This window comes from Colossoma macropomum, unplaced genomic scaffold (genome assembly GCF_904425465.1).
Source record: "Colossoma macropomum unplaced genomic scaffold, Colossoma_macropomum, whole genome shotgun sequence".
NCBI lineage: Eukaryota > Metazoa > Chordata > Actinopteri > Characiformes > Serrasalmidae > Colossoma > Colossoma macropomum.
Window position 1 is genome coordinate 9,248,609 of NW_023494803.1, and position 27,816 is coordinate 9,276,424.

Sequence of the window (27,816 nt, forward strand, 5' to 3'; positions counted from 1 at the left end):
TTTGGATTTCAGACTGCAAATTTCTGTCACGTTTCTGACGGGAAAGAGAGGAATTCCCAGAACTCTGCAACAGCGGGCTGAGGAGTATCACACCACGTTCAAGATGTCTTGAAATTTCCATGATCTGACTAAGGTAAAAGAAGGTATCTGAACCATGACCACAATCAGGGCAAGGAGATGTTTCCTGACTGTTACGCATCAATCATTCCTCACACTGCTAAACGATAAATTATAATAAAAGCTGTATCAGGAGTCAACCTGATGAGCAGAACCCATTTTGACATGGGAAAAGGTTTTAAGTGAATTTATGTGAATAGAAGTTTCTCATTTGGGTTGGCAGATACTGGAATATAATGGTAAATATTGAAATAACCTATTATTACAAAAGCAGTCAGCCCAAACATGCACAAACAATATAGAACAAAAATAAGGGCTTTAAATTTTGGGGGAAAATGAGTTGTCTCATTTAAACCAGGATCATGTCCAGCTCTCATCTCATTTCCCCATGCTTTCTGGACTGACCCACATTGATATTTTCCATAGGTTTTTATTCGCACCCTCCCACCGCCCCCGTTTTACTGCTGTTTTTGGCAGAGCACAGATGGAGGAGATCTCCGGTAGACCACACACATGGCTGAAAGGGTCTACCGTTTGTTTTAGCGACAGACCTAGAACATATCTCTGTCAGACACTTTTACTTATCCCACTTTTAACACGCTTCTTTAGCTCTTCCACTGTGCTTAAATGTGTTCTGTCAAAGAAGGTAAAAACTCGATCATTAAAAACATAGATTTAATATAATAATAACAACAACACACATTAAATTCCCACAGATTTTCGTTATGGCTCGAAGATTTCCGTAATCCGAACATGAGAACAGCTAGCTGAATAATGACTGCATTTTCCATGCCGAATTTCTCTGCTCACTGGATTAAAATTTTCAAAGTTCTGAAGTTTCCTTTTGTTTAGACATCATGGCCAACATCTCCAAATCAATTAAAAGAGATATGCATAAGCTGACACATTTCTGCAGTCCACTATAGGAAATGCTCATGACCATCAAATTCAGTTCCCAAATAGTATTTAATAGGTGTTTTAAATGGCAAAATGAGAAAAACCTATACAAAGCCATTTATTACTAGAATTATATAACTCCAGCCTCAATTACAGACAGCAACACATGATTGTTTAGGCCTAACAGTCCCTCCATCTAAAAGAGCTTAAGACTGTAACAGAGTGATTAAACGTCTGCTTAATTTTAAACGAGGCCACAGCTGTGCTCTCCAGACTTAGGAAATCAAGACACTCTGGCACAGAATAAGAGAGAATGCACTGCACACACACATAAACAAACACACATGTTCTCTCTCTGAGACTAAGAACAGTGACAAGTGTGGCGTATGTAGAGCTGAGCAATATGGCTAGAAAGTAATCTTACAATATTTCAAGAGCTTTTTACAATAAATGACATTTTTTTCTAACATGTGATAAGTTAGTACATCAGATAAGCTGGAGCAGACAAAGTAGTGCCACATTTAAAAAAGTACTTCCAAAACTATGAATCTAATTATTTAACATTTCACATACTGTGCAGCACTAAATCCAATTAAACAGGACAGATTATTGTCACTTTGTTATCAAACAAGCAGTTCTTAAAAGGACAAGAAGTGTTTAAAGGAACAATTAGTAAGATCTTCAGTTTAGAAAATTCCAAAATGAACTAAAATTATCAATACAAAATGAAGACATAACAGTTTTGACGTTATGTCCAAGACGTCTGTGTACCATGTTGCAGAGAGATCTACTGAACTCAGCATGCTAACCAGCTAGGATCGGCTTGTCCTATCTCGTAATACCACTTTGCAAGAGGCAACACTGAGTCACTGTAGCATTAAGTCTGCTATCAGTCCAACATGAGAGGATGAAGAAGTAGCCACCTGCTCCTGGCAAGAAACAACAAAGAAAAGTGGAAGCAAAACAGAAGCAAAACAAAGAGTTAACACTGGCACTGCTTTCCACTGCTGGAGACTGGAGCTCTTGGCGGGTAAAGGGATAAAGTTTGATGCCGAACTCGCAAAATTTCTTCTACACTAGTAAGTAAACAGGGGGAGGACAGGTTGTGTCATCTTACATATTGCTCCATTAAAAACTAACATAATTCACAACATGCTCAAAAAAGCATACGGTGACATATTGTGATTTAATTTATCATAATAATGATAAAGGTCATATTTCCCAGCTCTAAGTGTAACTACCAAAGAAAAGAAGAGAAAAAGTGGACACTGTCAGCACCTTCACGATACGATACACATCACAATATAATACAATGATGAAATACTTCAAGTGCACATATTTTGGTACATTTTTTACCTAAAAACTACAGTAATGAAAACTGAATAAATAAGGTTAGGGAGAATGATAATGACATTTTTTGTTAATGCTTGTTATTTAAAGAATACAGTAAAAATACTGGGCAAGTTTCTAAGTACTACACTATAGCTGTGGTTCACTCTGAGGAGCTGATCATAGCACAAAGAGACAGAAGAGAAAACTTTCGGCACTTTTTATCACAGAGGCAGCAGCAGCCTGCGAGGCAGCAGTCAGTTTGCGGGCACATATGTGTGTTTGAGAGAGGCTGTGGTACTGGTAAAACTACCAGTACAACTAATCACAGATCATATTCCTCACTGTATTGTCATCTGTTACCTTTTTCACAGCGTTAAAACATGAAGCAGCTGCACAAACAAGTAAACAAATTGCTAACTGCTAAGCTCTAATCACAGCACTCACCACAACCACGAACTAAGCCGCATCAGGGAAACTGAAACTAACAAGGATCATACATGCCTTAACAACAGTTAATAAAGGATACTCACTTCATTCACACGCGGCCTACAATAACTTAATAACCAGACCAGACTGGAGCTTTTTACTCCAACGTGGCATCTTATATACATAGCAACAAAAAAAAAATAAAAATAAACCTTTAGTATTAGAAGATGTTTACAGAGGGCTGGATGCCGTAAAACATTGTTCTCTCAGACCTGAATGCAGTATTTCACTTTAGAAATATTGACACAGCCATCACGGAATCGATGTGTGTTTCGCCACAAGTATATTGCTTTATCAATACTTTAAAAAACATTGAATGGTGAAAAACTTTAGGCACACTACAGTCTCATTTTTCTTGGGAGTTCACACTGCATTTTCCACAATATACTCCACTGGCTTATCATCAAAACAAGCAGCTCCTTTTGCTGCTCAGAGACTTTTCAATCTGAACTCTGCCGGCTGCATCTGCATCGTACTGTTGATTAGCACAGACAATTTCTATACTTACTAAGATTTAGAAACAAACTGGAAACTAATTAACATGAAACACATTTATAACAGAAGCCAATAGAAAGCTGCTGAATTTGGTAGTTAAAGGTGTTTGTAAATAATGCTGTAAATCTGCCTAATTTGTTCTTTCAGATCTACAACCCCATTTCCAAAAAAGCTGGGACGCTGTGCAGAATGTAAATAAAAATAGGATGCAATGATGTCCAAATCATGTAAACCATATATATATAAATGAAGCTACTACAAAGACAACATATTAAATGTTGAAATTGAGAAATTTTATTGTTCTTTGAAAAATTTATGCCCATTTTGAATTTGATGCCAACAACACATTGCAAAAGAGTTGGGACGGGGGGCTTATTTACCACTGTGTTTCATCACCTCTTCTTCTAACAACACTCTGTAAGCGTTTGAAAACTGAGGAGACCAATTACTGTAGTTTTGAAAGTGAAAAGTTTTCCCATTCTTGCTTAACATAGGATTTCAGCTGATCAACAGTTCAGGGTCTCCTTTGTTGTATTTTTCATTTCATAATGTGCCAAACGTTATCAGTGGATAACATTCTAGACTACAGGCAGATCAGTTTAGCACCAGGACTCTTTTAATATGGAGTCATGCGGCTGTAATACATGCAGAATGTGGTTTGGCATTGTCTTGCTGTCCATTTTAAATGAGCTCGGGCCCAGAGATGGTGGCAGCATTTCTGGATTCTGTTTATATATGGTTTCTTCTTTGCGTTTTAGAGTTTTAACTTGCATTTGTGGATGCAGTGATGAACTATTTTCACGCTCATACAGTGATTTCCACTGCAGAATCAGGTCTGTTTTTAACGCTGTGCCACCTGAAGGCCTGAAGATCCTGGCCAGCAAATACTGTTTTTTGGCCTTGTCCCTTGCATACAGATATTTCTCCAGATTGTCTGAACCTTTTAATGTTATTATGTACCGTAGATTATGAAAAGCAAAAGTTCTTCGCTGTTTTACGCTGAGAAATGTTATTCTTGAATTGTTGAGTTGATCGTCACAGAGTGGTGAACCCCTCCTTTTCTTTACTTCTGAGATGCTCTTTTTATATCCAATCATGTTACTGACCTGTTGCCAATTAACCACCAGATGCAACTTTACAAGCCTTTTGTTGCCCCCATCCCAACTTTTTTGGAAATGGGGTTGTAATTTTCCACAGGGAGGAATTTACTGTAATGTGTTATACACAGTTGTTATGGATATCAGAAAACACTGGGAAAATGAAAGTAACTGGAACTGTGTTTTTATTGACCATTAGAACAACTCTGGTAAGACAATTTATCAGTATCTCTCCAAGACTCATACTGGTAGAATGTAAAGGCTGTAGCTTTGATTTGAACATTTATTCACAGAATTCAAGTCAAAGGTTTTCAGTTCTATATGCAGGGAAGCATGAACTTCTGTGGTAAGTGACCACGATACAGATGCAACAGATGGAGATTAAGTTGGAATATTCATGAGTGCAATAAACCTCCACGCAATTAAAGAAACGACCACAAAATGAACACAGAATGTATACAACAGTTTAAAAATCTAAGGAAAACGTACATTTTGGTACAACACATTTTTAAGTATAACTAGAAGTAGCTAATATGACTGCTTTTCTGAGCACACCACGGATATCGTCAGTACTTGATGAACACTGAGCAACTGCATGTTTCATTATAAAGAGAGCATAATTAGCCCTGTTTATTTGTATTTGGTGCAGTTTAATATTAAAATACTGAATAAAAATAATTGTACTCTTTTTTATGTATTTTACAAAATGTGAGGGAAATGGTTCTGTTATAACTTATCAAACCTCAGAAAAACTAAATATTGTGATGCATAAGTATTGTGATATTATCTTGTTGCCATATCACAAACTTCCAAGTATAACTCTGCAGCAGTTCTTATAATTTTGAACATGCTCTTGCATCAGTTTATAAAAGTGGATGGCAGCCCATTAAAGTGAAAAAGACCTCCAAAAATGTAATCTTGCATGTAGGGTCAATAATATTTTCCAGTCTTGAGGTATATCTCCGGGAACAAATGCAGCTAAGGAAAGAGAAATGACGTGAGATCTGAAGTGTTGTCTGAAGGTCAGTGCTTGCAATATGGATCAATCCTGGACATTATTGCTCTCTGTCCACATTTAGTGATGTGGAAAGGAAAAAGGAGTGTTTTTCAAATGTGTTTGAGCATCAGATACATCTAAAAAGCTGGCAATAGAATAACAACAGCCTTATTTCAAACAGCCCAGGTTTATTACTGAATGCTGAAAACCATGATTCAGAAATTCCTTTGAATCTTAAGGTTAGACAAGGCAAAGCAGGGGTAAATGTTTTGTCTATGCACCTTGTACACATCCTACACGTCAAACACACATTCGCACGCACTATTCGTCCTCACGAGAGTAGCAATACAAACACACACATGGTTGAGACTGCTTTAGAATGATTTCAGGAACATTTCATCACAATGTCTCCCTCACGTCTCAAACATTTCTAACCGATTGCAGGGCAAGTATAAAAGCAGCCAATAACGGTAACGCAATGAGTCCTAATCAAGGGCTGCATGTGAAGCTAAATTAAAAGTGCAATAAGCCTCATTTCCACACGTTTATTTGCCTATTAACCACATGGCTAGTCAAGGCCAGTGTTGGTGAGTAACGGGACAATATAATGGCAACTTAATATACATTTATGATAGCTTATATAGCATACATAATATAAATATACGGTGGCTTGAATAGTCTTTTTATAGTTATATAATTGCCATTACATTACAGATATCTACTGCAACATACATTTACTACCTGAGGAATCAAGCTGAAATAGTGTAAAGGAGGTAAACGGGACAGGATTGGGATTAAGACTAAAGCAATGTAGCTTGTGTTTCCATAGCTACAATTCAAAACAGAGAAAATAAAGGCAAAATCTTACCTTCTGAAAGAAATCTTCTCCTCCACTTACTCTCCCTTCACTGGCTGCTACAAAATAAGAAGAAGAAGAAAAAGGAGAGAGAGAGAGAGAGAGAGAGAGAGAGAGAGAGAGAGAGAGAGAGAGAGAGAGAGAGAGAGATTAATTTTAATTTTGCTTCATTACATTTTAGCTTAGTATTTGTTTGAACCTCAGAAAATAAAAATATTACATTTACTATACTATATTAGAATGTGTTGGAGTGAGAGCGTTGATAGATGCCAAGTTGAGGCTAGCTTTTACCCTCTGTACTTTACCCTTTGTATAGCTTTATCATGTTTGGCAATTTTTAAATGCTGTGTGTCTGGTAGCCTGTAGATTACAGCTGCAAAGTTTCTGCATAGACTTTTGGCAGTGGAGTGTTTTGCAGGAATGTAAAAAAAAAAAAGTGAGCACACACAAGAAAAGAACACAAATATTGGACCATGTGCACACTGCTGCATGTCGGACAAGACAAGACAGGACAACTCGTATTATCAACATCAGGCACTCAAGAGTGATGAAGTTCGCAGAGCCCTTGCTGACCCACCAGTTCTAATCCTGAAGTGAGGCTGAGCTGAAATGGATCTTTAAGAATGACCACAAAGGGCAAAAGGGCAGAGGGTCAAGCCCCTGTAGGATCTATCTAATTAACATCAGAGTCCTTGTGACCACAATGAGGCAGTAACTGAAAGATACATGTGTACTGATACTGATTAGACTGGAACAAAACAAAACACTCTCCTTAACATCTCAATATGACTGTTTATGACTTTGACTAGCAAAGCCTTCAGACAATGAGCAGTGGTTTAATTAATAAGAGAGAAAAATATGAAAAAAGAGACAAAGAGAAAGAAACAAGGAGACAGAGTAAAAGAGACAATGAAGGAGAGAAACATACAGGAGATGGAGAGACAAAAACAAGGAGACAACTGGGGGAGAGAGAGAGAAAAACAGAGGAGACAGACAGAGAGAGAGAAACAAGGAGAGAGTGAGAAAAATGAAGAGACGTTTTGTCCGCTCCTACACTCTGACCACAAATCACTTTGCCGAAGGCCCATCAGTCCGTTTGGGAATTCCTCTCTGCTGCCAAAGGCGGGATCGGGATCAGGCCCGGTCAGGCCGAAACGAGGAAGACATGATTACACAGATAATCATAAACATGTTTCTCCATATTTCAGCAACACACTGGAGCTCCAGACAGGAAGTGCTGAAGCCCAGAGCTCTCCTCCTAAAACAAATCAAACACGCTGCCCTCTGGAACTGAACCACTCTTTCAGACCACTCAGCAGCGCCTCACTCATCACGGTCAGCACTCATCAGCTGCTCGGTCACTGGCTCTACCGGTGGAACGAGCTGGGTCCGGACAGAGTGATGAAACAACGGAGGAGAAACAGAAAACATACACTGAAAAATATTAAAGGTTGGGGGGAGGCAGAGAGAGAGAGAGAGAGAGAGAGAGAGAGAGAGAGAGAGAGAGAGAGAGAGAGAGAGAGAGAGAGGGAGGGAGAAATAAGAAGAGAGACGAGATGGAGATAAATAAGGAAAGAAACAGAGGGGGAAAACAAAGAGAAAGAGAGAGAGAGAGAGAGAGAGAGAGAGAGAAGAAGAAAGAAGAGAGAAGAGAGAAGAGATGGAGATAAATAAGAAGAAAAAAGGGGGAAAAACAAAGAGAGAAACAACAGAGAGAAGAGAAAGAGAGAGGGAGAGAAAGAGAGAAAGAGACTAAGAGAAACAAAATGAGAGATGAGAAAGAGTGAGAGAAAAAAGAGAGAGATGGAGAGAACTAAAAGGAGAGAAGAGCAAGAGAATGGCAAAGAAACAAAGAGAGAGATGGAGAGAAATAAAAGGAGAGAGGAGAAAGAGTGGGAGAGAAACAGAAACAGATGGAGGAAAATAAAAGAAGAGAAGGAGAGTGGGAGAGAAACAAAGAGAGAGAGAGACAGAGAAAATAAAAGAAGAGAAAGAGAGTGGGAGAGAAACAAAGATAGAGATGGAGAGAAACAAAAGGAGAGAAGAGAAAGAAAGTTGGAGAGAAACAAAGAGAGAGAGATGGAGAGAAACAAAAGGAGAGAAGAGAGTGTGGGAGAGAAACAAAGACAGAAAGTGATGGAGAGAACCAAGAGGAAAGAGCCCTACTATCAAAGTAAACTGACAGCCATCTAAACAAAACTCCAGGACTTTTTTGATATTAAAACAAGCCTTTATGGGTGATGTTTGCTGCAAATGATCTATTTTTATCCTGGGCGTTATGGACGGCGCATGAAGATACTAACATACACTCATGCACTCAACTCTCCATCACTGAGAAATCAGGGAAATCCAGCTGCTTCTGTAAACTGTTGCAACATGTACTGACTGATGTTTCCGGAAACACTTGGACAGTCTGGCATCTAAACAAAAAGACTTCTCACAGAGCCACGAGGTGGGGGTGGGTGAAAACAGCTTCTTACCAACAATGACTTAGGCTTTTCTTTGAAAGCCACAAAGAATAAAACAAACCATCACAAAGAACAGACCATCCCAGAAATTCATGCAGTAATGTTTTTTTAAAAAAAAGCAGCTGTTAAAAGCAGATGAGCCAGTCAGACGAAAAAAATTCCATCAGCAGCATCTGATATAATTTAAGGAAGGACTGATTAGACAATCTGGGTCCTGGATAACAACTGCAATGAAATACTGGGCTTCCACAAGGAGAGGTTTGGTTAAACAAACACATACATAAAACTGCTTATTATTGCATTGAAATGTTTTATATAAAACATAAAAATAAAGGGAAAGACAGGAAACAACTAGTAACGTAATATTTATCATTATGATAATTTACATCACAATATGCTTTGTTCTCAAACACTGACCAACTGCATGTTTCATTAAAAAAAAGCATAATTAGGACTTACTGATTAGTGATTTAGTGCCATGCAGTATGAAATGCTGGATACAAATCCTTTGTGCTCATTGTATTTGACAGTATTTTTAAATGCAGTAATACATGTCCTTTTTCCATCTGTTCCAACTTATCAGATATCAGAAAAAATATTGTGACATGAAAATATTGAATTAAAATACCATAATCACATTTGCCATACTGCCCACACCTCGAAACAAGACCTACATCAAAGCTGGAAAGAATTTGTGCAAAAATGAAAGTATCGCTTCATAAACTGAGGAAACAGTTTTTTGCTTAACCACTGCTGTGCAGAGCTTATCAAATGACCACCTTATCAAATTATGACGCATGAATTATAACTGAATCAACATGCCTTTCTGATTACTTTTGGCGCTGTTAATTAATATGTACTAGCTTTGAAACTGTAGCAGTGTAGCGTAACTCACCAGTTGGCATGATCTCACTTCCAGAACAGCAACAAGCAGCTTTCTTCATTCGTATTAGGGTGAAAAATTAAATTCACATAAATTCTCCACATTATCCCAAATGTAGTCAATCAGCCAAGACATGTTTGTTGTCTAAAGTATGCTTCTTTGATTTGTACTGAAGCTAAGAGGCTAACTTAGCCAACTGGCAATGAAAGCATCAATTACACCATGCTAATTGGTAGGGTGTGTGTGTGGTTAATGGTTTTCATTTAGTAGCTAAGGGGACAGTTACTTTTTCACATAGGGCCAGGTATGGCTGAAAAGCATTTTTCCTTTAATAAACAGCATTTTGTGTTCACTTGGCTTATCAGTGTCTAATATTAAAAGTAGCCTGATGATCTGAAACACTGAAGTGTGACAAATATGCAAAAATAGAACAAACTGGGAAAGGGTCAAATACTTTTTCACAGCACTGTATATATAAATGAAACACCTGGATTTTTAATGAGTAATTCTCTCTGTAGATATTCTCGCACACACAAACAGAGCCTGAAACTGGTATATGACCTTCATATTCACACCAAGCTCCTGTTATTAATAAAACATCCCAGAATATTAAGTCCAATAGACTCAGATACCATCAAAATCCAGACGAAAACCGAGCTAATTAAATTAGGCTCTTTGACGACAGTCATCCGGTCTGAACAGTCCAAACTAAACAGCAGTGAGTTTATCGCCTGATCTCGAGCTGTTCTCTGTAGTAACAGTCGCTGATCACCAAAATCATCAGAATCACATCAGACTACTCTGGAAGAGAAGACCAAACAAAAACAAAAGCAAAACAAAAGTCGAGCCAGGATGGAGAGTACAGTGCAGCGAAGAGAAAGATTAATATCGTGCGCACACACAGACAGGATTAGTTTTGAGGAGGAGGAGTAATGTAATTTTACAACAGGACGTCTGTGATAAGAAATCTCCGGGTAAACTGCCATTATTCCAAACACATTCCATACGCAACACATTCAGCTGCTCACCAGTAGAAAGCACATCCAAACATTTCAGCTCATTGTAATTTTATTCTACCTAGCTGTCTTAAGTGAACGCACTGAGTAGGGCTGGGCGATAAAACAATAACGATAATTATCGCGATATAACTTTCCTTGACAGAACTATAAGAAATGTTTGATAAATGTTTGATATATGTTTGATATAACAGAGCATTCTCACACTTCTACGTTTAGCGACAGCCCTGGTGGCATTTTCTACTGCAAGGAAAGCGGCACTACTCTGCTGTCGCCAGAAGAGGGTGTTTTTTCAACATGATTTGAGGGGGAGGGGCGATGAGTAAAATGAGTCATCAAATATACTTTAGCAATGTCTGAAACGTGGAGTTATATATTCCCTCTTTGAGTGGAGCGATCAGCGATCTGACCTCCTATGACCAAGTGTCAGTGACCAGATAAGTGCCGTAACTGTACTAGCCCAGAGTGAACTCCCCTCTTTCCCAACATCCTAACAAGCTTTAGCAGCGTTAAATCAGCGTAAAATAAACTACAGCACTGTTAAAGCACTCAGACAGTCGTATTTTAGCATTTCTAAGCAACAAAAGTGAAAGAAAGAAGTGGGTTTATGCAAGTTACAGCACTGATTTAAACAAAAGTAAACTGAGGATGATGTGTGGCATTGGAGAGTGGGAGAACGCTAGCTTCCAAGGCTAGTTGTTTTTACCAGCTGGCTAACTTGAAGCAGCGCTCTGTAACTCGCACAACACAGCGAACTGATGTTACTGTAGATCAAACAAGACACAAAAGCATCGATTTCAGTTTAAAAGGAGGTCTCTGTTTGTCTGGTGTTAGATATATTGTGGTTCCCCTCAAACTACCACAGAGAAATACAGACGTCTGCTAGCTGGTATCTGAATACTGTGATATGCTCTGATATGGATGTGGTAGGAGTGATGGCAGTATGGCAGATCCATCACTGACGTACCAAACCAGCGAATATTTGCTGTTCATACTAAGCTGACGTTGTTGAGAAACTAAACCGTTTAAAACTTATAACCAGGTAGCCTAGCACTCGTCACCAGACAGCTAAAATAATTTGTTTTCTTTCTTAAATTATACATGTTACAAAAATTGCGGCCGTGCTTTTCCAGCTGGTAAAAACATCTAATCATACACTTTCTTTCACTCTCCCAAGACAGATTTGTGAATTGTTCCACTGTTTGGCAAGTGTTTGTCATGTTCTGACCATAAAAGATAAATCAAAACAGCAATTAACCACTCAGGAGCAAAATCAGTCTTCAAACTTAAAATAAATAATGATTTGACATTTATCGTGATATGTGTCGATATTGACTGATATGAATTTTATCGCGATGACATTTTTGGCCATATCGCCCGGCTCTAGCATTGTCTCGTTAGCATTGTCATTGGACTGTGAATATACAACCCACTTTCAACATCGCCTCAAAATCGTAAACCTTTTCATAAAATCATGAACTGCTTCAACGAGTAATTTCTTTGTCTCATTGCTACTGCCCATTTTACCGTAGCTAAAAGGTGCCAGACATTTTACTGACACGAGACAGCGTGATCCATAAAAATGTCATGGATCATTCAGATGGGACTAAAATCACTGGCAAACGCCAGTAAAAATGACACTACCCCACCTGCTCATGTAAAACTAAACCTGTCTTAATAGGGCAGGGGTCGGCAACATGTGGCTCTTTTACTGCCCTGTTAAGGCATCCAAAGTAGATAAAACATAAATAGATAAAAAAATAATCATCCTTTGCAGTAAAATTAAGCTCTGCTGATTGTTCAATACAGTTTTAACAATAAATGGTCTTAAACGCTGGAGTTAATGTATCACTGCTAATTCAGCCTTTAACCCTAAAGATCAGCGCAGACTGCTGGTCACTATCGCAACACAGACAACAATCTCACCTAGCTAGTACCTAACGATAAGGCAAAGAGAATGATTTAGGATGAACAGCGATCATTTGGAGATGAATGGACTTATTTGCATTTACAATCACTCCAGCTGGTTTCCTGATGTTTAATCTGCAACAAGAAACTGTCAAACACTAAAAAGTCGCAAAGCTGAAGTCAGCTCCTCCTTTACCAGCTTCTCGTTCAAAAGTTTCCTGTTCCACCCTAAATGGCGCAGCAGTTACATCATGGCACCTCAGGCAACATTTAAAATATAGGAAAATTCTAACAAGAAGCTGATGAATGAGAAGTTGACTTCAGCCTTGTAAAAAGTCAAACGTTGAGAGACATTTTACAAGAAACTGCTCTACTTTTGCGGAAAAGTTTCCTGCTAGAGATGTCAGAAAAGCAGCTATAGCTGAGCTAAAGCCTAAAGCAGAGCAAAGTTAGTCTGCATTTTCATTTATAGGCAATTATATTTGTTAGCCTACGCTAACACATTAGCACATAGTGAGACATTTATACAGCCAGGATGGTAAAACGGACATAAAAAGTAGTGGTTTCATTTTTTTGAAAGGACAAAATGGCTCTTCTTAACATTTGGGCTGCCGAGCCCTGGAATAGGGTTTAAGAACTTTGGCAACGGTAAACTAGAAAACGGTACGAGCTGATGTCTTTGGGGTGTCACATAACCCCAATCACCCATTCATCTATATGAAAATCTGCCACAGAGCATATGTGACCCCCAGGGTAAGACACTTAATGGGTTTAAGTCCTTACCCCCACTGTACTACCTGAAAGGTTTCTGCCTATTGGGAGGACGTAGACGAATCTCTCTTTGACTAAGACATACTTCCCCATGGACCCTGACCTACATTTGCTCAACAATGACTCAAGATTCCCCTTGATGGAAAGATCCCAGAATATATGGCCGGCTGGCTTAACTACAGCAAAAGAGTCAACGTCCAATGTTGGCTACCCCTCATAATCTGTCCATACATCACTGGCTTCATACACTATTGAACATCCTCTAGTTAGAACTACCACCTGCAAGAATTAACAACGCAGCCTCTACAACTCTTCATACATGGAATACAAGTCCCTTTTGCTTAACTGCATGATGTGTTTATGTTGCGAATGGTGAAGCCAATTTTCAAGCGTCCTGTGATCAGCTTCTGATGATATGTCTCATGTGGTTGTGTGTTGGGGATGGAATAGCAGGGGTTGTTTGGCTTTTCTTTAAACAGAAAACAATAAAAAATGAATCAGACAGAGAGAGACACACAAGTAATAATTACCATAATAATTACCCTAATAATAACTTGCTTGCTACACTTGCCATCAAAAGTTTAGGGATACCTGTTCTTCTTATGAAAGAACACTTCAAAAAGTGTTTTATTTTCACTTAACTTTCCAATAAAGTAGGAAAAAATGCAGCTCTGTACTAATCCTTTGTGTATATTTGTGTGTATTTACACTCTTGTTCATCAAAATGTCTAATAAAGATGACAGTTTTCTTTTCTAAACTACTGTTAAAAGCTCATAGTAGCCATGTCTCAAAGCTAAAAATGCAGCTGAGGAAGGATGCATTTCTCAGCTGTTGTTACTGAAGCCTTTTCCATTTTGACCGATCCTTTGAATCCGACCAAGAAATACGCTCTTCAATTCTGAGAAATCTTAGGATTCAATTGGTGTATTCTTCAACACCTTCAGTCACCCACAATCCTTCACATACAGTGCAAAACGTTTGAAAACAGTAGCAAACTGAAAGATGAAGTGGTGCTAGAATTCCTAATGAAATTAAACTTAATACTTTTAAATGCAAGATACAAATGTGAGTGAACACTGAAGAGGAGCCTTCATGTACCAGTGCTAACAAGGTCCCTCCTACCTCATCTGTAGCCTTGACATTGAGACACGTCTACTGAAACTCTTTTCGTCCAAAGGTGGTTTAAATACCTGACAGATTTGAGTGCTGATGAATGTTGACATCACAGCAAAGGAATAAAAGGATTTTGGCTTCATTCCCAAGGTAGTAGCTACTTTCAATTCAGTTTTGCAGTTTTTGCAAAGAAAAAATGGCAACGTCTAAGCAGCTGAAGTTACTGTAAACAAAGAAAACAGGCTCATTTGTTTTCTGCAACGCTGGCTGTCCTGTGTATTTAGTGGTGTATTTAAAATATAGTTCTATTGGAAAGCACAAAAGAACATCTGAACACAGTCATACATAAGGGTTCCCCACGTGCACCAAAATATACAGATAAATATAAAATATAAATATAAAAATATAAAGATAAACTCCTGTAGTGCATCCACACACCTTCAACCCTTCAACCAGCAGAAAAACTAAACTAAAATAGCAAACCAATAAGAAATCACTCACTATGGATGAGTCAGTAAATCAAAATGTTCAATACGCAAATTAGCCTCTTGTTTTAAATTTTCATGTGAACTATGAGACGCCTGAACTCTACACACCACCAGAGGGCAGTGCAGAAACTGTTCAGAGTGTATCTGTTTACACCATTGAAGCATATGGAAGACGGAAACATAGAAAGACTACCACAGCCGGCTAAGGGCTACTGCGCACTGGCCAAGAAGAGGGTCTCTGGCGCATGTGGCAGATACTGAACGTATGTATAACACATTGGTGGAAAAATAAAACTCAAGCTCATTTTTCACTCGACTCGTACAAATGGAATAAAACTTTCAATCATCATGTAGTGAGATCACCACTTTCACAGTGAAATTATTACTGTTGGTATCGGCTAACTAACTTCATAAACTTGCTGTTTTTAAGATAAAAGGTACAATGTGACAATTGCCTAGGCTAGTAACGTTAGCACTTATCTGTTTATCTTGAAGACTTCAGATCGACACCTTTCTCAGTGTAAATATCAAGCCAAAATAAGTTCAAAATAGTCCAGTAATAGAGAGATGCTGAGTGGCTCCTGATGTGTCCAGTGCAGTAGCCTGTAAGCAATATTCCCATACTTTTTATTTCCTTTAAATTTCATGTGGGTGGTGGGTTTTATTAGTACATTTTCCATTTAATGCCTTAAATTTTTGAATATCAAATTTGACTGAAATGCCCATCAGTGGATTTTGTGTGTGTGAGTATGTGTGTGAGAGAGAGAGAGAGAGAGAGAGAGAGAGAGAGAGAGAGAGAGAAGTGGAATAGCAGGCATTGATTTCAGCTCTTTCCTGTTCTGTATGGAATGTGGTTCAGAAGAACCAAACTCAGCTTTTAAATTTCTCTGCTAATGAGACACAGGTTCTCGCCCTCTCCCGTTCCCTCTCTATTATAAGTGAGCTTTTGCAAACTCCATTACACGTGTGTGTGTGTGTGTGTGTTTGTGTGAGAGGAGAGAGAGAGAAAGAGAGGAATGCGTTGAGTAAGCGAGTGAATGAGAGTAACTAATTGCCTCAGTGTGTTGCTCTCGGCTCTGGAGTTTAGGGGAGTTCCACGGTTCTCAGGAACAGAAGAGGGAAGATGAGGAGCCGACAGAAAAAAAAACTGATCTAGGATCAGAATCATCTTCCAAACCTAAATCCTCCCCTAAACCTCTGGTGCCCAATCCTGCTGCTGGAGCTCTACCATCCTGAAGAGCTCAGTTTTAAAGGTCCCATACTGTAGAAAATGTATTCCTTTTTAAAATAAAACAGTTGTTGAAGAATGTAAACATTGTTAAAGTTTCAAAAAGAACAGTTCAGTACAGTTCACTCTCCACTCCATACAGTCCACATATCGTCCCCTTGGAATTATAAGGTTCTATCTGAGATTTTTGTCAAAATTGAGTTAATCACATGTTCTTATTCTGTGACTTCTTAACATTATGTGAGGTGTCTTTTTTGAGTTGTATGCATTTTTAGAACTTTTATCTAGAAAACAAAAACTCCAAAGTCAAACTCTAACTTAGTTCCATTAATTTCTATCTGTGAGCCAATCAGCACTTCGAATACACACAAGAGGAAGTCTGAAGCAAAGTTTAAGAGAAACTTCAAGATGAAGGATTTTACTGATGATCTCATAAACAACATTACAAATGACAGGCAAGTTTAGTCTTTTTTTAATCGTTTTAGATCTTGCTGAGGTGTTTTATTTTCAATGTTAGCTTCTGCACTAGCCTGGTAACGCTGATCCACTCAAATCCAACCTAAGCCACTTTCAATGTGAATCTAGATCGGATACATATCCGATTCGTGACAATGCGACCTTACAGTGAATGCTCAGATCGGAATTCATGTCTTTTTGTTTTACTGCATGTGTGCCACCCTTCTGTGTTAACAAGGCAGCACAACGAACCAGAAGTTAGTGCCAATAAATGCTGCAGAAGCATCTGACCTTTTTTCACCTTCGTCTCGCTCTAATAATGAACAGCTGAGAGCTGCTCACAGCAAATTATCTTCGTGATGAAGGCCTGTTCTGTTGGTCAGTTTGTTTGCAGTTCATCATGCACGTGGTCCATTCACGTGATGTTTGTATGTGGGTCGTTTCAGGACGCAGGTTTGCTCACATTAATAACAGATTTGAGTCACTTACACAAACACGATTCGTTACTTAGAAAGATCAGATTTGAGCAATGATGCTTGTAATGTGAACGCACCATAGAAATCCTCTCATCTGTCTCCATCTCTGAAATAAGCTACTTTAATGGTCAGATCTGAAGAGTCTTGCATGTCACTCACTGCCTAATTAATAACTGCGTTTCTATATTAATCAGTGAACGACATAATAAGGTCCAAAACGTCAGAGACCACTCTAAAAATCAACACTGAAAATTGGGATTTTTTTTCCCCATTTAAACTTGGAAATAAACAAGAGACCATTTCAGAACTTTGAAAATTAAAACAAAAAACGTTTGGACAATTAAAATGAAGAGGAAATATTCAAGGTTCTACTCTAAGTTTAGGTCACTACTCAATCCGCTGCACATTTGGGAAATGCTGAGGCCTTTGTACAAACAGGTCAGTTTTTTTTTTAGTCTTATTACTTCCACTAAAATACGTTTCTACGACCCTTAGGTGGATCTGATGTACTCATCAGAGGGTTTTGCACAAACTTGTGGAGTCCATGCCAGCTTGAGAGCACCCTGTCATTAAAGCAAATGAAGGACATTCCAAATACTAAGGAATTCTGAAATTTATTTTACATTTTCAAAGATTCTACTTTTCGATCAAATTGGTATGCTGATAATAGAATGTGTAAACAAAGTGAATACAAAACAGAAGTATTTTCTAGCAGTCTCAGACTTTTGGACCCCACTGTATCTGCTGTTGATATATTAATACAAATTTACACTGAGACTCGATGGACTAAAACTCTGAACAGAAGTTTCTCTTAAGTTTCCTTCCAAAAGAAGTAAAACTCTTCCTCACTTCGTGTAAAGCTCGTCATTAAAAATCCTCGTTTCACAAATGTGATTCACACAGCCATTGCAAAAGATTACAGCTAGGAATGCTCTTAACTTAGAAGAGGCTGCAAGTGTGGTTGCGTGGAGAGGAAAAAGCTTAACGCTGTTTTAGATCATCTCTACAGCATACCCACAACTTCAAACTGCACCACACCACCACTTCAAACTGCACCACACAACAGTCCTACTCAAACCTCACCAATTAGGAGAAATGTAGCAAAACTGGTCTCTGCGTTAAAACAACTAGTTAGCAAACAGTTACAACTTCAAGGAACGTGAATGAACTGTTCAGCCAACGAAAAACGCTATTAGATGCCAAAGACAATACAGAATCTTCTTATTCCTCTCCAGATGGACTGATTTTACACCAGACAGGCATCACTATGATGTCACCAGCAATATTCAGGTAACTCCTGTTCTGGAAACGTACACCACACTTTACATACAGGTAATTCAGTCTAAGCTTGAAATATCTGCTGATTGTGGACTGCGAGATGCTTTTTTGCAGGAAAAACCACACAACTCAACACAAAAACACAACAACGATCAGCTGGCAATATTCAGAGTGGGAGTCAGGAGCACATTCCCACAACAGACCTCACTTCCTGTAACCATACACACAAAATATCTAACCGCACACATACAGAAACCACAAGATGTGAAACTGCACAGATTTGAGCCCACACAAACACGCATTTTCAGACTGTCTGTGCGTCAATGTGCCCACATGACTCCAAAATGGGGGTGCACGGCATTAGGGGTTGGCAATATGATATGCTACCATCATTGTGATATGCTTTTTTGAGTATGTCATGGGTATCAGTAATTAAAAACAGTGAACAACTGAAAAATAAAAAGATGGATTTAGAGAGGTATAAAAATCTGTACTGTCCATTCAAGCCACCGAGCAAGTGAACCTTATGGCCAAAGTTAAGAATTTGCAACCACAATTATAGAAACATTAACATGAACATGCTTTAGTAACAAAAACTAGTCAGGTAAGGAAGAAGGAAATGCATAGTTGGAAAAAGAGATGATGGAAAAAATGCCAAGAGAGTGTCCAGAGAGGCCACAGACTGAACTTTTAGTGGCTAAAATGTTGTGGACAAGGGCGACGGGCAATGTTTAGACTGTAAACATCAACCTGTAAACATCGACACCCAGGGCATAGTAAGTGGACATTATCTTATTTTTTTTATAAAATTTTACCAATTAATTTTACAGCAAATAAATGGAAAAATAATCATACTCTTAGTTTTTCCCGTGACTTTATTTGGTGTTACTATTCCAACTAATGCCCATTCCAACTTGTATGCAAACCTCAGAAAAGCTAAACATGATGCATATTGTGTATCTTTAAACTATCATGATTAGGGCTTGGTATTGTTAAATATTTTTTATATCAACAACTGAAAAACAGCATTTTATTACACTGAAGTAATTTGGTTGGCACCTTAAGAGAGCCTCCCTGATGCTGCATTTCAGACGGAAATACATCATGCTACATATGGAAAATGCGTTATGATTCATGCTAACACATAGGGATGTGCTAATTCTACTTCTGTAGACCACAGGTATTACCTCAGTAAATCAAAAACACTGAAGATACAAACAAGCGCCGGATCCCTTCCGACAGATCCTGCCTTCTGTTTCACATTTAACACAGAGCGCTCAGCTAATAAAACCTGATATCAGCCGAATCTGCCAGTCAGGCTCCAAATCACAGCCATCTGAGAGTCATTAGCAGGTCTCACACACACCACCTGCGCCAAGGACACAATGAACAACAGAGGAGAGTGTGTGTGTGTGTGCTTGTGAACAAGCATGCATGAAAACTACTGTGAGTTGTTCTTTGGAGCGCTGTTTTGGGTTCCTGCGTGTGGAATGAATCTGTATAAAAGCAGACCTACTGAACTGAGCACAAAGAGGCATGTCCTACAGTTTACGTTCAAATTTCGGTTGTCACACATGCCGTCCGCAGCCAGGAGTCCAATAGGAAGACAGCAGCCTGCATTTTGGGGTGATTTGGGACAATACTACTAACATTAGTAGTGATTTTGAGTACTGAAATACCGAAAATCAAGCAAATACAGAATGAGTGGTTAGATGCTATGGTCCGACCCAGTAGTGTGCTTGTGTCTGGATATGTGGATATACTGTGCCTGCTTAGAGAGCCCCACCCCAAAATTTATGCGTGTATCCACACATTGTAAACATACACCCACTTACCCCATGCACTTCTCTAGCACAGTAATGCATATAGGCAGGAATTAGTGTTAATGTTTGTCTGCTTGTCCAGGACAAGTGAAAGTTTGTGTCAGTCAAGTTGATGATGAATTTACTCATCCTAAACAGGCCAACAAACTCCTTTACAAAACAAAAATGAATGTGTTCTAAAAGGAATGAAAACTTGAAAACGGATCATTTCAGCATATTCCTTAAATGTGTAGACAAATAAGTTGGTCTTCATTAGACCTGAGAGCTTCACTACAGCAGCAGCAGCTAAGCTTATCAGTCAGAATGGTTCTGAAACCTCCAGAACCTGACCACGTGCTAGATAAAGCTCCAAAACAAGTCAGTCCAAGGGCTAATGCTGACATGTACGAGTCTAACAAGGAACAAAAATGTATTCCTACTCAGAGGGATGAATTTTGACTGTGTGATCTACGATGAAGAACAAGGGATACTCTGCGTACCTGCCATGTGTCCCTCACTTAAGTGATAAGTTAGTAACTATGTCAGCTGCAAAAGTAACCATCGAAAGACATAACTTGCTCAAACGCTGTTAAAATTGCTTTTTTTGGTAAGATTAATTTCATACAGAGTTTAAAAACATGACCCAGTTAATGGTAACGTTAGCTATTTAACAAGGAGTCTTTAATTTAATTAATTATTTCACATCAGCACTCCAGCTGGTCACTTAACTGGACAAGTGATTTTGGATTTCAGATAGGGCTGAACCATTTGGGGAAAATATGTAATGAGATTTTTCTGACTAATATTGCAATTTAATCTGCAGTTATTATCTATAAGGTTTTTTATTTTAGCCAAGAAGTTCAGAATATCCACTTGAACCCTGAATGTAGTGTGCAAGTCTGCCAATAAGTTGTGGTTGTGATGTCACAACACATAGAGGTTTGGTTGCCTCTGATTGGTCTAACTTATGTACAAGCAGTTCACAACCTCTGTGTTATTAGGTTAAATTTCCCCTCGTAAAACTTAAGACCAATGTTTTTGATAACGCAGCTTTAAGAAAAATCGCAGCTCTTGTGATTCAAAAATTCACTCCGAGGGTTCATGTAACACGTTTCACTTGAGCTTATACAGTGATGGAACAGCTCTTAAAATGATGCTGGGGAAACCGTGAGACCAACAGGATCAGGGCATTTTAAAACCAGTACAGAATCGGGCAGTAAATATGTCTGCATCTGTGCATTTTTGCTCAACTTTGATTTGACCATGTCCGTGAAGGGCAAAGATATCCATCCCATAGCGAGTCGTATAACCAACACGTGCCTGTATGTGTTGCAGTGTTTTCTGCCGTCACTGTTTTTCCTGCTGTTGGGCTCTACATTCACTGATTCAACTAATATAACGCTAATAACTCATATAATGCTAAATAAGCACTAACAAATATATGACAGCAGAGTAAATTAAATGATTACAACAAACTGCATTATCTGAATTTATGACGACAGTAAAACTAAAAGATGAGAGAATAAAATCACAACCGATCTCAAAACTTCTGTTGGACCATTTTGCTCTTATCATTGCTTAATGAATTTAGTTAATATGTTTAGGTGTGTTCACTTCCTACAATACCAAAGTTGAGTTCAAAATACACAGACACAAACGCATCGCTGGCCATATTTACTTGTGTGCACAGAAGGCAGGGCTGAAAGAATCATTTTTAATACCGAAATCGCAATTTTAAAAAGTGCAATTATCAAATCGCAAGAGCTTTTATCTAGCCTGTATTACCAACAATGGGCCTCAATCTCAACGTTTTTTTCTTAAAATTGCTCGAGAAAGGTCTTAAAAAGTCTATGTCAGATGACGTGTTCTTAAACCACAGAACCGTTCACACCTTTGTGCTCTTGAGTGTGTGTAGATTCTGTTCTTACCTAAGAACAAATCCCAAATAAGAAAACACTGGTGAATATCAGAATCTTCATGAAAACCGTGTAAGTGGGTTTTAAGAAGAAATTTCTTCCTAAGAACAGGTGGTGAACAAGGCCCAATGTTGTCTTAATTTTTAAGTGGGGAAATTAAAACTAATAACATGGATCCTGTGAACTGCCAGTACATAAGTCAGATCAATCCAAAGCAACCAAACATCCATGTGCTTCTCGAGCCAGAAAAACTGTACATGTTGGCCTTCTCTGCCAAAAACAGCCTGGACCTCAATTTGTATAAAATAATCCCAACTGCAATACTGGTCAGAATAATCGCAATAAGATACTCAAATCATTAAAAGTCAGTTTCCTCAGAGGTGGGTATAGGTCATGTGCATTCACATCACTATACTATTAGGACTGAAAGATTAATTGTATTTATATCAAAATCACAATTTAAGAGAGTGCAATTTTCAAATTGTAAGAGCTGCAATTTTTTTAAATTATAGCGTAAATTATCAAAAACGCTGCCTTAAGATTTAAGTGGGGAAATTTAACCTAATAACACAGAGTTTGTGAACTGCCTGTAGATGAGTTAGACCAATCAGAGGCAAACAAACCTCCATGTTTTGTGACATCACAACCACAACTTACTGCCACTTTGACAAACTGTATTCAGAAGTCAAGCCTCAAGCCAGAAAAAGTGGATATTCTGAACTTTTTGGCCAAAAAAAAACAGGCCTGAACCTTTTACCTTACAGATAATAATCGCAATTTAAATTGCGGTTGCAATGTGTGAATACTCTTTAACAGAACTCCAAACACACATTTTGTTCTGAGACCACTCCCCACAACTGGTCCAAATATCACTTGCCTCACTGGAGCAGCTGTTCAATTTCCACAAGTAGAGCACCGTTGTAACTGCTTGTTTGCTGGTGGTTCATTTTTTATCAGATGTTTTCGCATTTGCAGTACATGGTCACCTGAAGGTTCCACAGAAATGTCAGCATTAACAAAGATGCCATCGAGAAAGCCACAATAATGTCTATTTAAATGCAATATTTAGGACGTGATGAATAACAAAACTTGCTCTCAGGTACTGAGGGCTCTAAGGCTACGTTCACATTACCAGGCTGAGGTTGCACAAATCTGATTTTTTTGTCCTAATGTGACTCAGATCTGCTGTTTTCAGGGCTGTGTGCCCACGCAAATCTGATCTTTTCAAACTCGACCTGAGCCACTTTCACATGTGGTCCTAGCTCGGATACATATCCAATTCGTGGCCATGCGACCTTAATGCGAACGCTCAGATCGGAATTCATGTGCTTTTATTCCACTGCGCGTGCACCATCATTCAGCGTTGGCATTCAGCCTGTAAACAGTGGGAAAGCCACACATCTCACATTTTTCACTTTCGTCTCGCTCTAATAATAAACAGCTGAGAGCTGATCAGAGTTAATTATCTTGGCAGCGAAGCTCGTTCTGCTTGTTAGTTTGTTTGCTGATGATGCACGTGATCCATTCACGTGACGTTACTGAGTAGGATGTGTGTATGCGGGGCATTTCAGGACGCCGGTTCGTTCACATTAATGACAGATTTGAATCACTTACCTAAACGAGTGGGAACGATCATGTCAGAGAGATCGGATTTGAGCAAAAAATCAGATTTGAGCAATGAGGCTTGTATTGTGAACACAGCTTAATAACTTGCCAATAAGGAGTTTTTGATTGTGATATGGGAAACTGTGCGGCAAAATGTACAATAACCAAGAACTGTATGCACTGAAATATGATTAAACTAAAATAGTGGGGGGGTATGAAAAGGGACTCCAAGATGTTTGAGATTTTGATCAGATAAACTGTATAAAACTTCAAAAACAATACACATTCGGTTTACTCTACAATGAACCGCCAGCTCAAACAAAAGGGATTCTCCCTCAATCTCCATGAACATGAAGTTTTGGAGCTGCCTAGAGATGCTTTCCTTTTTTCCCCCCGTATCTTTCGTTTCCTGGAAAAAGGGTCTGCCATTTCTTCACATGCAATAAAACACAGCTTCCCACACAATGAACTTCTAATCTCACCCACTCCAGACTCTGACCAACCACAGCACAGAGTCCCAAATAAACATCCCTAGCCAGCCAATCACAACACCACCAGATGTTACACATGCGGGCTGGACAGTGATGCAGGCGGCAGTCAATCACATTGCATGAAAGAGCGAGTCTGTATGTGAGTGGAAGTCACATTCTGGTCCAGTGGAAAAGGTCCGGATCACAAGTTTCACGCTTCCCCCACAATAACTGACCCCAGACTGACCTCTGACCCATGTCAGGGTAAACGTCAAAAGAAGAAAAAAAACAGGACAACTACAACACACACACACACACACACAGAAGAGACCAAAGTTACGAACATTTTCACTCTGCCATTTCAGATGACTTCCATATGCTCTAAATACATTATATTAAAGCAGCATCTTTACAACTAAAAGGAAATGTTATTGATTTCCATTCAACACAAATCAATAATGTGTTTTTTCTAATAATTCAATTTTATGATATTTACTCAAAACCACATTGACATTAGATGATATTTAGGTTATGATTAATAAAGTTAACAAACCCATTTAGTTATCATTAATACAGTCAATAAGCCAGCAATAACAGTTAATGAACACATTGACTGAGCATTAAAACCCATTAAGTTAGTATTAAAAGTGAATAAGTTAGCATTTATAATTAAAGAACACATTAAATTAATTTATTTATCAATTACATTGATAAAGTCAACCAACCCACTTAGCTGGCCCTGAAAGTGAACAACTTAATATTAATAAAGTTACTGCACCCATTAAGTTAGCATTAATAAAGTTGTTAGCATTAAGTACTGAACCCATTAAGTTAGCATTAATAAAGTTGTTAGCATTAAGTAATAAACCCATTAAGTTAGCATTGATAAAGCTGTTAGCATTAAGTAATGAACCCATTAAGTTAGCACTGATAAAGCTGTTAGCATTAAGTACTGAACCCATTAAGTTAGCATTAATAAAGTTGTTAGCATTAAGTACTGGACCCATTAAGTTAGATAAAGTTGTTAGCATTAAGTAATGAACCCATTAGTTAGCATTGATAAAGTTGTTAGCATTTAGTAATGAACCCATTAGGTTAGCATTGATAAAGTGTAGCTTAAGAATGACCCATTAAGTTAGCATTAATAAAGTTGTTAGCATTAAGTACTGAACCCATTAAGTTAGCATTGATCAAGTTGTTAGCATTAAGTAATGAACCCATTAAGTTAGCAGTGATAAAGTTGTTAGCATTAAGTAATGAACACATTAAGTTAGTATTAATAAAGTTAAGCTAATAGGTTATCATTAATAAAGTTAGTGAGCCCATTAAGTTAGCATTAATACAGTTAATATGTTTGCTTTTTAAAAGTAATTAGCACCAATAGGCTAGCATATATCACCCAGCCCTATGTTTCTGTACCACTACCATGTTGCACTTATACAGGCCTGATGCACTGAACTTTATTCATCTATACTCCAATCCGAAACGCTAGATTGTCTGCTTGGAAATGGACAAACTCTGGACAGAACTGTCTCCACAAACCTGTATGCGCATCTCACACCTGGACCAACAGAAGGTACCTCAACCAGAGTATATTCTGATCCAGTGAGTAACTGCAGAGTATTGTAGTAATAAATTAACATACATGTTGGAAACATTCTCGTGTAATTCATAAAGTTTCTGAGAAACAGGATCAGACGTCAGCTGTAGGAGGTGAAGCAGAGTTTGATATTCAACCAGTTTATATATGATCTATGAAAAGAAAATTACAGGTTAATCACAAAGAAGATGCCGGAGTGCACTGGAATGTGAGACCAGTGGGGGGTCACCAGTAAGGTCACTGTTTCATATAACAGCAGATAAATGGACTTGTGTATTTTGGGAGTTACTGCAGCGAGTTAAATCTCCACTGATAACACCGTGTTACCCATCATCCTCTTACACAGAGTCATCCTAATACATATTTTATGATGGAAAAAACTGGAAGCACAAACACATGAAACTCATTAGTGACCCCTGCTGGCTGAGCGGCGCACTGACCAGTCTTACCTGCACAGTAAGGCACAAATACACGAGTTAAAAGTCCTTTAAAGTTTAATACGAAAACTGGACACAATCAGAAAGTTCATCTTGTGGAAAAAAAGACTTCATCCCTGCACTGGGCACGTGACCAGTATGATTACAACTATCCAATTGGCTACCTCCATTTCTACCACAGACTGTTAACAAGTTAAAGGGGAACTCCAAATTTTCAGAAGTAATTAAATGGTTAAGATGCAAAGTCATCCAGAGTGGTTTGGTGTGAAATGCTCCGTTCTAAACAAACTTAAAGAGGCAGAACTGTTCACAGTGGTGGTGATAGGAACTAGACGTCCACCTCCAAAATCTCCCTCACAGAATACACAGCCTAATGCCTGAGACACTGTTTTATGATAAAGTGTTGGCCTAAAACGTGTTGTTATACAATTTATTTCAATCCATTTGTGGCGGAGGGTCACATGCAGGGCGTTGTAAGGCAAAATAGTCCCCAAATAAATTGCATTAAGTTTTTCCACTATTTTATCATGTAAACATTCCATATGAAGCCCAGCAGGTTCACTGGTTGTTGTATTTGGCTGTATTTGTGTTGTAGAGATTATGACCCCAGGTTCCTATCACCACACTTTACAGACATCTTAGTCTCCCACAAAAGCACTCTGAATGGCTCTGTTTACATTCAGACATTTTGAAAAGTCGGTGGAGTTTGTCCTTTAAGTATGATAACACGAATTAAGTAGGCTATTCACATTAAAATGAACTTTTCCCGCATAAAAAGAGTGACGTGTTTCACTTTGTTGTAAAAAGGTTGTGAAGGGCAAGTTACTCATTCATACCTACCGAGTAACATGGTTTCCAGCTTCTTGCGGTCCACCCGAAACCTCTCCTCCGTCCAGGACGGGTCTGGCGGGGAGACGTGGCCGCTGGAGTCGTCCTCGGAGGCGGGCAGCGGAGAGTCAGCGCTCCGCTCGCTGTTGGAGCCCAGCTCCGGCTGAGGGAGAGAGTAGCTGCTCGGAGAGACCAGATGGGCGGCCATGGCGTACAAACACGCCCGCGCTCTGAGGCCACGGTGCTCCACACCAGCAGAAAGACCGAGATTTTCATAGAACGGTAGGCGAAGGCTGGACTCTGCGATGCGGACTCACTTTTTTCTTTTTTAGGTCCGTTTCTTTTCTTTACGAGCCTCCGCTCAGAAAGCCAGTCTAACCGCAGCCATTCTGTCCCTCAGAGAAAACAACCGTTACAGAAAAATAACGAACTTTTTTAGAACGCTCACGTGCCAGAATCAACAATTCTTTTCAAAAGTTCTGCGCGCGCCTCCACTCACTGGCGTTCTACTCTAACGATGGGGAGGGGAGGGGGCTTGGCACGCGGGTGCGCGCGCGCGCGCGTGCAAGGCTGCGTGGGCGTGTGTGCCGTGCGCGCGCACATTTTCATCCATAGCCAGCGGCTATTTTATTTTAGCCATTAAAAATAAAAAAAAAAATAGAAATGATACGATGTGAAATTGTTTAACAATAGATTAATAAAATATTATATGTTACTACCTTCTGAGTATTGTTCTAAATATGGTGAATAATTAGGCACAAAATCAGTACAAAATAATACAACTTTAAAGGGGCT

At 38.8% G+C, this 27,816-nt stretch overlaps 1 protein-coding gene across 1 annotated transcript in view; it reads right to left on the minus strand.

Annotated features, from left to right (window-relative positions):
- The window catches only part of bicc1a (BicC family RNA binding protein 1a), a 72,248-nt gene extending 44,717 nt beyond the window's left edge, over positions 1–27,531 (minus strand). The window contains exons 1-2 of the mRNA XM_036593797.1: positions 27,034–27,531; positions 6,290–6,336 (exon numbers count right to left, since the gene is read on the minus strand). Of these exons, the coding sequence (XP_036449690.1) occupies positions 6,290–6,336; positions 27,034–27,229 (243 nt within the window). The 5' untranslated portion in view covers positions 27,230–27,531. The remainder of the gene's footprint in view (positions 1–6,289; positions 6,337–27,033) is intronic.
- Positions 27,532–27,816: the final 285 nt, after the last annotated feature.